The 10824-nt window shown below is 53.3% G+C and overlaps 1 protein-coding gene across 6 annotated transcripts in view; it reads right to left on the bottom strand.

Annotated features, from left to right (window-relative positions):
- The window catches only part of CUNH4orf50 (chromosome unknown C4orf50 homolog), a 120129-nt gene that overhangs the window by 47822 nt on the left and 61483 nt on the right, over nucleotides 1-10824 (bottom strand). For all 6 annotated transcript variants that reach the window (XM_037742219.1, XM_037742222.1, XM_037742218.1 and 3 more), the window contains one exon: nucleotides 6633-9517. In XM_037742219.1, the coding sequence (XP_037598147.1) occupies nucleotides 9272-9517 (246 nt within the window). In that variant the 3' untranslated portion in view covers nucleotides 6633-9271. The remainder of the gene's footprint in view (nucleotides 1-6632; nucleotides 9518-10824) is intronic.

Here is a 10824-nt window from a genome sequence, read left to right as displayed (position 1 = left end):
TTGAAAAAAAAAAAAAAAAACCATTGAATCTGTATTAAATCAAAGCTCTAGAGACAGTGGCCAATTCAAGGACAGACAGAGGAAGGGAGAGCACAGCGAACACCGCCGCAGGGACACGTGAACAGCTGTAGGACAGTGACCTGGTTTCCCTAACAGCATGTCGCAAGAAAATAAAAAGAGAAGGAGGCAGACGCTCTAGATGAAAAGACTTTAAAGACACAGCAGCCGTGTTCGCGGATGGATGAATGAACAAACAAGATGCGCTTCCTCCATGCAAGGGAAGATTCTTCATCCTCAAAAGAAGCAAATTCCGGCCCACGCTCCAACATGAATGGACCTCAAAGACACTATCATACGCGAAATAAGCCAGTTGCTCACAAAAGGACAAATATGTGATTCTGTTTAGATCAGGCCCCTAGAGTAGTTGGAGTGGTGGTTGTCAGGAGCTTGGGGAGATGAGAATGAGGTTTAATGGGAACCGAGTTTCAGTTTGGGAAGATGAGAAGGGTTCTGTGGGTGGATGGAGGTGACGGCTGAACAACAATGTAAATAAATGCATTTAAAGGTTAAAATGGGAATGTAAATTAATGTGCTAAAGGGTTAAAACGGGCTGGGTGCAGTGGCTCAACTCTGTAATCCCAGCACTTTGAGAGGCCAAGGCGGGTGGATCACCTGAGGTCATGAGAAACTGAGGCTTAGAGAGGTTACGTCACCTTAGATCCCAAAGCTAGTTCATGACGGATCTGCACTGGTCTCCCAGTCTGTCTCATTCCAAGTTAATTGTTGATTACCCTGAAAACCAACACTCAGAATAACCTTCATGAGCTAAGAAACACAAATGTGAAGCTGAGAAAGGAAGTTACTTTATCTATGAGGTGAAATTTACAACCCAAATAATAATGGCATAGATAAAATTCCCTAATAAATGGACTAAGACAGGTGACATGAAATAAATAACAGTCCTTCCAACAGAAAAGTTAAATTTCAAAGCTGAAGAGTGAGTCTAAAGTCTCCTTGCTCTGCCACCCTCCACGCTTCTGGTTTCTTCTCCGTTTGCTCCGTCCGACCTACCTTCTCGCTAATCCAGACCTCTTCCCCAACCCCTGCAATACCCAGGCCCTCCCCTCCTTCAGCAGCTGGTGGCAATCCGGCAATGCATAGAGGGTTGCAATCCCTCTCCTCCTCTGCTCTTCCCTGAACCAATGCCTTCTTATCCTCTCTACTCTCAAGGCGAAAATAACCCTCCTGGCCAACATGGTGAAACTCCAACTCTACAAAGATACAACAATTAGCCAGGCATGGTGTCACGCACCTGTAGTCCCAGCTACTCGGGAGGCTGAGGCAAGGGAATTGCTTGAACCTGGGAGGCAGAGGTTGCAGTGAGCTGAGATTGCACCACTGCACTCCAGCCTGGGGACAGAGCAAGACTCAGTCTCAAAAAAANGAGCTTGGACTCCAAAGACACCCGGGCAGGGATGGACCGATAGGGAAGGGCACCACCCCCTTATGTCCTGCACAGGAGGGATCCAAAAAGTTTTGAAATAGAAATGGAGAGTTGCAAGTAGATCAAAGAAAGAAAGAAATCCTAGATTTCCTGTCTGAAGGCACCATGAAGAGGAAGTGCGCCTCCTCTGGGCCGGGTCCTCCCATCACAGGTGAACCAAGTTGAGTCTGCTTTGGAGACCAAAGCGGGTAACTGCCCTGTCTCCTGGTGAGGAAGCCACGCTTGGTCCTCCCCTGGTTAGTGCTTGCTTCTGTAGCACTTGATTGTCTCTCCCGGGTTTTCTATGGGTTTCAGGGAGGCAACTGAGAAACGCATTTTTACTTGAAGTAAGAGTATTTTAGGATGGGTTTGGTGGCTCACGTCTGCAATCCCAACACTTTGGGAGGCTAGTGAGGGCGGATCACAAGGTCAGGAGTTCGAGACCAGCCTGGCCAACATGGTGAAACTCTGTCTCTAGTAAGAATACAAATATTAGCCAGATGTGTTGGTACAGGCCTGTAGTCCCAGCTACTTGTGAGGCTGAGGCAGAAGAATCCTGTGAACCTGGGAAGTGGAGGTTGCAGTGAGCTGATCTCAAACCACTGCACTCCAGCCTGGCAACAGAGCAAGACTCTGTCTTAAAAAAAAAAAAAAAAAAAGATACATAGATGATAGATAGATAGGCAAATAGATAGATAGAAAATAGATAGATGCGAAGAGCAGGAGAACAGAAGTTAAGCCACTTTTCAGCTTTCTTTGCACTACTGAATTTGTGCAGAAAGCCAACGGGAAGCCAGCTGAATTGTACCCCAGAATTCTGGCAGCGTTGGCAGCGGGGATGGCAGGTGCCTTCAGAGCAAGGGAGAGGGAGCAGGGCGAAGCACATGAGCACTGGCTGGCCCCTCCTCAGAAGCTGCGGGGCTGGTCTCTGGCCCCAGGAGGCACAGTCAGGGGGCCCTCCGCTCCGCACCTGGCTGCGGATGGATGGGCCTTGGCTGGGGACCTCCATCCACTGCATCCACCCCTTCCTTCACCACCTCCCTTCCTTAAGGGAACCTGGGGGGAGATATTCCAAATTGCCTAAAAGTTCAAGTATCAAAAAAAGAAACTAGCTGGCTCCTTTGTGGACGCCATCGTTCTTTTCTGGATGTCTCTGCTTAGACCCACAGGAAGAAGCCAGAGGCAAGGCCCAGTTTCCAGGGGAAGATGGAGGGAGCTCAGAGAAGGCCACAGACAGGCACAGGTCCGCCCTCACACACACAGGGCTCTCCCTCCTCCAAAGACAGCCAGTTCTGGCACTGGCTGGGCGCTCCCACCCCTGACTCCACTTGAATTCCCTGTCATAAGTTTTGTTTTTTCCTGGAAATATTTTATGCCATTGTGAAGCTATTCAAGGAATAGCCGAAGGGAGCCGAAAGCTGCTGGGCGCTTCCTCTGTGATGAGCCCTGTCCTCGGGAGGCTGCTTCTGGTCTCAACCCCTGTCCTGCATGGGGTGTTGTGTGAGAGGCAGGAGGCTGGGGGCTGTCAGTTCTTCCTCCTCTTGCCACAGCAGAGGAGTGTGAGCCCCCGCCCCGCTGATGTTCACGTGACTACTTACTCTGGTGTGGAGCAGGCCTGAATCCCAGCCCCCTCTGCCTTAAGCAGAGCCTCCCAGCTGAGCCCAGCTTGGTCAGCTGGACCCTAGCCCAGCTGCAGATCTGAGAATGAGGAAGAATGGTTGGGAGTCACTGAGTCTGGGCTGGTTTGTTACATGGTAATATTATGGCTGCAGTTGATTTACACAGAGAGGTTATATGACTCACCTAGAGACACACAGCCATAAAGTAGCAGCCCCACAATCATCTCCACTGCCTTGGGTCCTTGTCCGGTACTAACCTGGCCTCAGGCTGGGCGTGGGTGGAGTCACAGTAACCTCCTAACAGAGGACCCAGGATGCAGGTTCTGGGATGATTTGGGAATAAAAGGCAGGACACAGTGACAACAGTGTGCTAATCCCTCTGTGAGCAGAGAGCACCGTCCCATCATCCCATGGCAGGACTGTTCGCAGAGCGAGGCCTGGGAGAGTGCCAACCTCCTGAGTCTGGCAGGAGGGTACATGGGGGCAGGTCTGGTCCCTCCGGCACTGTATAAGCTGGAGGGACCTGCTGGGAGGCCTCAGAGACCCCAAGACCTGCCCCCCCCCCCAGGCTGCTGACTCAGCACTGCTAGGTCTGAGTCAGCAAAAAACACTGTGCTGGGCCACACAGTGCCTTTGTGTGGAATTGCAAAAAGATGCCCGCTCCAGGTGAACACAGGTGGCAGGGCTTGGCCAGGACAGCTGAGGCAGCCTCTGCAGAAACTTGTAAAAAGGCTCTTTTTCTTCCAGACAGGCACAGCCCAAGGAGAGAGTATGACTGGATTTCAGCCCCTTCTGCCCTTGGACCAAATGCCTTGCTTAGGACACAACCTGAACAACCAGACGCAGTAGCTCTGGAAGAGCAGGGTCAATGCCCATTTGGCTCCTGCTGCCCGATAGTGAGCCCCACCCAGCAGCCAGGCCAGGAGCCAGCTGTGCCTCCCCGACTTCCAGGATAGCAGCAGCACACAGTAGGCCCACAGCCGTCAGTGTGTGCCATGGATGGACTATCAGTGACAATGGGGGGTGACTACTCTAGGCTTCTGCCTGCAGCCCCCCTTGTGTGCGTCAGGCTGGGGATGGGGCATCGATCTGGCGTCTGTCCAGTGTCCAGCAAACACCAGGAATCCAGCCCCGAGGCTGGGCGTGGGGAAGCAGCAGCAGCTGGAGAGCCCAGCTCCCCCCACCCCTGCCCTCAGCCCTGCACCTGCTGCCTGATGCTAAATTACTCTCGGCCACTCAGGTGGAGCCACTGCTCGAGGGCCCCAGGGAGCAATGGGCTGAGATTCTGCAGCTGAGGAGGGAGTTGATGTGTGTTGGGAGGGAGAGGAGAGGAGAAAAGATGGGCTGGGAGGATGGGGGAGGGGGATCAGCTCCCGGCAGCACAGCTGCCCCCCACTCCCATGTAGGCCTCCCTGGACAGGCAGAGCATGGGAGGAGAGGGCTCTGGAGTGTCACGTGCCAGGCTATATTCCATTCATTCATTTTTAAAAGGATCGAATGAAGTAAAAGGTACTGGCCCAACCAGCAGGGATGCAAATTCCTTCAGTTAAACACACGCGGACATTTAGGGAAAGGAAGATGCCCAGCTCAGCCCACCTCAGAAGACCCAGACGAAACAACCTCAAATCCAAGGGAAAGGCTGTTCCGGAAGAGACGGATCAGTGGAACCAGTGGAAGGGACCAGAGATGCTGGCTGGAAGAGACCTGAGAGAAGGGTCTTGCAACCCAGAAGCCACAGAGGTTGAGCTCCTGTTACTCTCGGGGTAAAAGTTGAGAAGAAAACCTCTGGCCAGGCTGGTTGCAGCCCCTGCAGACCACTGCCGACCTGCCCCGTGCACAGGCCTGAAGCAGCAGCCATGCTTCCATCCGGCCCCTGCTGTCTTCCTCCTGAGCTCTTCAGCTGTGAGCAAGTCTCCCTCTGAGCGCCCGCCCCCACCTCTCCTTCCCACCCTCGCCTTAAGTGACTCATTTCCGTTCTGTTTTGTAAAAATGACCCGCACGGAGATAAAGCAGTGGCAGCACGGCTGCAGCTCTGGGCATGTCGCAGGGCCTCCCTTGAGAGCTTCACAGATGTTAAGCCACTCACACCTCGCCACCGCCCTTGGAGGCAGGCATCCCCATTTTACAGACGAGATCACCGAGGCAGGAAGAGGTGGGGTAAAGGGAAGAGCTGGGATCCAAAGCCAGGCGGGGATGTGAACTTGGTTCCCGGGTCACCTGCCTCCAGCATTACAGGAGAAAGGATGAGGGGTGGTCACACACCTGGGCTGCAAATGCCACCTCCGGGCACTGGCCACGTGATACCTTTCAAGGCTCCATGAGATAAGATGATGTCACGGGGCTGTAATTTCCATTTCCCAGGAGGAAGTTAAGCCTCAAGGGGCCTGGGCACAGGGCCCATAGCTGCTGCATGGCGGTTGGGGATAGGAATGCAGGACTATGTCAGCCCTCCTGGCTCAGCCCAAAGGTCACTTCTCAGCGGCCCCCTCAGCCTCCAAACTGTCCAGTGCTCTATCAGCCATCCTGGGTGGCCAGATCCCAGCCCCAGCTGAGGTCAGTCCTGCCTGTGAGCACCTGCAGATGGAGGCACAGCTGGTCCCGCCGGTGCAGTCAGGAAGCAAACACCTGCTTCCTCACTCCCATCACCCCACTCAGAAGCATCCCGTGCGCGCAGGGCCCTGTCTGTGATGCTGAATGGAATCCACACGTCACAGGTGGGTGCTGGCAGGCCTGGGGGCCCCAGGCATCCCCCAGCTCTGCAAGTAGATGCAAAACCCGCTGCGACTTCAAAGAGGGGCGAGGAACGGAGTTTGGCCAAGGCCAACAGAATGACAAACGTTAACCTCCTTTTCCTCTTAGCAGTTTACCCTCAGATACACGGCCACACATATAATCACAGACACTGGTGATACAAAGTGTATGGTTAGGTGATTTCCTCATTGTGGAAACATCAGAGAGGGTCACACAGTAGGATCATAAGCCAATGTCTTCCTTCTGGAACCTTCCACTCCAGGATTACAGAAAGCCATGTATGTCTACTACCATTTCCTACCCCAACCCTACCTGGGCTTTTGCTCATGATTTCCCCTGCCTTGGAGACCTCCTCTCCCTGGCTGACCCCTGCTCATCTCCAGGACTCAACTCAGAGGGCACTTCCTCCAGGGAGCCCTAACTGATTGCTCACTGGTCAGTCACCCACTCAATGACCCCTGGGCCTTGTGTTGTCCCTGTTCATATCACTCCATCAGAGCAAACCCTGGAGGACAGGAACCTGGAGTGAGACCCCTGTGACCAGCCCCCAGCCCTTCACCTGTCCTGACAGGTGCTCAGAGAAACATCTGCTGAGCAGAACTCCTTTGCAGCTTAAGCAGAAGGCCTCCCAGGAGCACAGGAAAATGAGCCAGGCAGCAGGGAGGGACCTTGGGCTAATGCTTCTGCTGCTTGGCCTCAGGCCAAGGCAACCCTCTCCTCTGATTTGCCTAAAAGCCAAGATGGGGTCCCTTTGTGCAGTGGGGGAGGGGTGCATTTACCTCGCAGGGTTTAGGGCTCCGCCGCCAGGGAAGTCAACCATTGTTGTTTGCTGACAGTCCTGTGACAAATCGTTTTCTGCTGCAGAGCCAGGCTGGATGTCTGGCTGGTCTCCAGAGGCCTCGGGGTCACTGGTAGAGTCATTGCTGCCCGTGGGGCAGCCGGAGACCAGCTCCTGTGTGCCAAGTTCCTGCCTGAATCCGCTGGGTCACCAGAGCAGGTCTGCCCCAGGGCATCTGATGGGTGCAGGGAGCGTCCATGTACCCTTCCAAGGGCTGGGGGCTACAGACCAGGCCAGGGGAAGGCAGGAGTCCGCCGTGCTGCACTGCAGAAGTGCCCAGGGAGCCAGGGCACAAAGCTGGAGCCGACTCAAAGTGCTAGTCCCAGACGGGATTCACGGCCCGGAAGAATAACTGGCTTCTGTCTCGGAAACATGATTTATTAGGGAATCGTTGGGTTAAGCTGTGAAGATCGTCTTGGCTTGCTTTAATGGATTTCCTGGGTTGCCTTTTTGCCCAGGCCCAGCACATGAGTGCACGGGGGGCGCATGAAGTGACGAGATGCCCAACGTCTGAGCTCCCAGCAGTCCTGGAGACCAAGTGTGGTGGCACCAAGCTGCATCTCGCCAACTCGGCAAGGGCTCAGCTGGCTGTCCTCGACTGCACTGGCTTTCTGTCCCCTCTCCATCATGTTCCTGATGCTCAAAGCTAATGATGTTGTCCCAACATACAGAGGGAGGCAGGAGGCGGATCACTAAACCAGCGCTGCAGGTCACTTCCGGCTTGGAAATTACAGCGAGGCGCTGGGGTGGTCGAACCGGCAGAGGGATCACTGCGGTGCTTTCCAGTCTTGGGACTCCCTGAGGGGTGGTAACGGGGCCACAGGGTCTCCAGGGGGTCCCTGAAAGCCTAAGTGGACAGCATCATCTTTGCTTGTTGACCAGCAGCATCTAGCCAGACGTACACGGCCGTCACTAAATGCAGATCGAATAAATAAATGATGGATCTGTGGGTAAATCAATCCAGGAATAAATGGATGAATGTGCTAACCCATCAGAAAACCCCATAAGCTAATTTAAAGGGTGGAACTCCATATGCTGAGGCTGCTCTTCTTATGTCTCAATGGCTCCCCAATTTTCCTCAAAATAAAACCCACTAGTTTCTATAATTGTAAGTCACATGGGATGCTGACATCAAGGGAAGCCCGGGGAAGAACCCATGGGAACTCTGTGTAATTTTCATTTCACAACAAAATGCTAAACTATGTAAAATCAATGTATGCACTTTGACCCTTCCCGGGGAACCCTCAGCTCCTTGTCCTTGTCTTTGTCCTTCCATGAAGGGACAGCCACTCCAGGAGAGGACAGAATTGGACGGGTAGCACTGACCTTTCCCTCAAGCCCCTCGTCAGCCCCTTCCCAAAGAGAGAGGTGACAGCTCTGTGGGTGAGCCTGGGTCAGGGTCTGGTGCCTGTGGTCCAAGCCCCCTGGACTCCGTTTTTGGGGGGCTGCCCTCAGGAGGGAAGTACTCTTCTCCTGGGTCAACCACCTGAGTCTCTCTTCTCGGGGGAAGGAAGGGGTTCTGGATGGGAATGAGGCAGTGACTGTTTGCAGCTCGCTTGATAAGAGTACGCTTTGCCCACTCTGCCTCCAAGGGACACATCCAGAGTTCAGGTTTATGCCTCAGGGCCTTTGCACATGCGTTCCCTCCTCCAGCCTCGCCCTTCCCACCTCACCCACAGGATGCTGCCCAGCCATTCTTTGTGGCTGACTTCCAAGCCACGTAGCACTGCCCCTTGCATTCCTCCCGTCTCTCAGTGCACGTGTGATACTTGCGTGCACGCGGATTTACTCACAGGAGTCTCTCCCACTGTCCTGTGAGGTCCCCGGTGCCGGTATCAACACCGACGCATCTCTTTCCCCTTCATGCCACACTGCCTGGCACAGAGTGGGTATCAACAGATGTTTTTGTAGTGAATGGACTGACTAGAAAGTTCTGGTCAGTTTTAATGTTTTTAAATGTAAAATGTATAATGACTTAAGTTAGGTGCTTCATTTAATAGACGAAAATCCCTTAGAACACGGGAGGGAGCCTGGGGGCAGAAAAATAACAAAACAATTCTCTATGGCTGATCGTGTTCGCAGCTGTGAGATCCGTCCCGGGCTCACCATCCCAGCATTGGCGGCACTGGGACTGTCATTCTTTGCCATAGGAGGCTGGCTGGGGTGTTGTAGGATGTTTGGTAGCTTCCCTGGCCTCTACCCACCAGATGCCAGCAGAAGTGTCCCAGCTGTGACGACCAAAAGTGTCTCCAGGCAAGGCCAGATTTTCCCTGGGGGGCTAAAGCTGCACCCAGTTGAGACCCTCCGGACCACTCATTCGATAGGTTCTGGTGCAGTAAGTATTTCCTGCGCTGCCTTGACATCGTCAAAGCCACGCCCCTCAGAAGGTGCCAGGCACCCGCCAGCATTGCTCTCAAGCTCTGACAATGAACACAAATCCCTAAGCCAAAGGCAAAACCACTTGCCACTAAATGAGGGCTTTGATTGCTACCAATTTCTTAAAGCACTCTCTGAAGGTTCTGCTTCAAATATTTATGGAGTCTATGAAATGGCTCCGGAGAACGAGTGGTCCTATTACAGTTAGAACTCCAGTGATGATTTATGGACCTGGGAATTGCTGCAAATGCTTTGTCTAAGCTCTTGGTGAAAAGCCAGGATCCTCGCTGGGCTCAGGAGCTCGGAGGGTGCTGGGGCGTTATCGGCGTGGAGGGCAGGACGGGGCATTCCCCTTTTTTCTTGCAGACGTTGTGCAGGGAGTCCTGATTCCTCGGTGACTGTGGCCAGGCACGTTCCAGGATCAAGCGTGGATGCCGAGGACAGAAGGAGCTGCAGACAAGAGGACAATGAAATGGTCTCTGCGTCCACATGTTTGTAAAAGCCTCTCTGTTCACACATTTAATCAAAGAAAGAGGTGACAACGATACCTAACAGCTACGGGCACTTTCTGTGCTTGGCACCAAATGCTCCTCACGCATTGGCTCACTTCCTTTGGTGACAGTTCAGTGAGACACACGCTGCCATCACTGTGTTCTGTGTCAGAAACGAGCATGGGGCAGGGTAAGGCTCCCACTCCACCCCACGCAGCAGGTGCCTGGCAACACAGTCAGGAGCGGGTGTTCCTGTAGAAGGATGTCTTCCATCAATGTTCTCCTTCCCAGTGACAAGAGAAAGTGACCTTCTCTTCAAAGGGGAACTAATGTCTTGCTGGCGGCAGGCCTCATGCCTAGCACATCCCAGGGCTTCCCCCAAATGTGCCGTCTTACTTGCCCTTACTTAGTTCCCCCAATGAGTTATCATCAGGCCCACTTTACAGATGAAAACCCACATAACAGTGTAAAAGATTCTAAAAGCCTTCACTAAATGTATGCAGCTCTGAGTGGCTGGCTCTGCATTCAAAGCCAGGCCCATCTGATGTGAAATCTCCGCTCTTTCTACATCCCCTTTCCAGTCACGATTAGACCTGTGATCCACACCTCTCAGGCACCTTCCCTGCAAACCACAGGAAGGACCGCCTCACCCAGTAACATGTGAGTCCTGCTAATACCTCTTCTCCCTCCGCTAAAGGGTGTGGCAGGTGTGTCTGTGCCTTGCCAGGCAGAGGAGCAGAATGGAGCAGAATTCTTCACCAGTCCCAGGAGGCAAGAGCAGCCGCAGATTTGCAATACTTAGGGCCTTCTGCCTCACTGGTGGAAGACAGCTGAAAAAGAGGCTGGACAACAGAGGCAGGGAATCAGCGATCACTGACCACCTCCCTGTGTGCCAAGCTTGACCTTGTCCCTGCCCTCAAGGCACTTCCAATCCAGTGGGAGGGGCAGGCACATAAACTCGATATTATGCTGGAGTGTTCAAGCCAGAAGAGAGACCCACACAGGTGCCGATGAAGCCTCCAGGGCAAAAGTGCCGAATGCTCACTGCGGGGCTGGGAAGGCCTCACGGAGGCTGCCTCTGAGCTCAACTTTTGGGAAGGAGCAGGATTCTGCTTTCTGTTAAAAATGCAAGGTCATTCTGGGCCGACTGATGTGTGCATGGAATGCGAACACCAACTTTAGGAGTCTGGACTCCACCTTTTTTTTTTTTTTTTTGAGACAGAGTCTCACTCTGTCACCCCTTTGATAAGGGATTTCATGAAAGGG

Source organism: Cebus imitator, unplaced genomic scaffold (genome assembly GCF_001604975.1).
Source record: "Cebus imitator isolate Cc_AM_T3 unplaced genomic scaffold, Cebus_imitator-1.0 Scaffold117, whole genome shotgun sequence".
Classification (NCBI taxonomy): domain Eukaryota; kingdom Metazoa; phylum Chordata; class Mammalia; order Primates; family Cebidae; genus Cebus; species Cebus imitator.
This window is presented reverse-complemented; position numbering and strand designations above follow the sequence as displayed.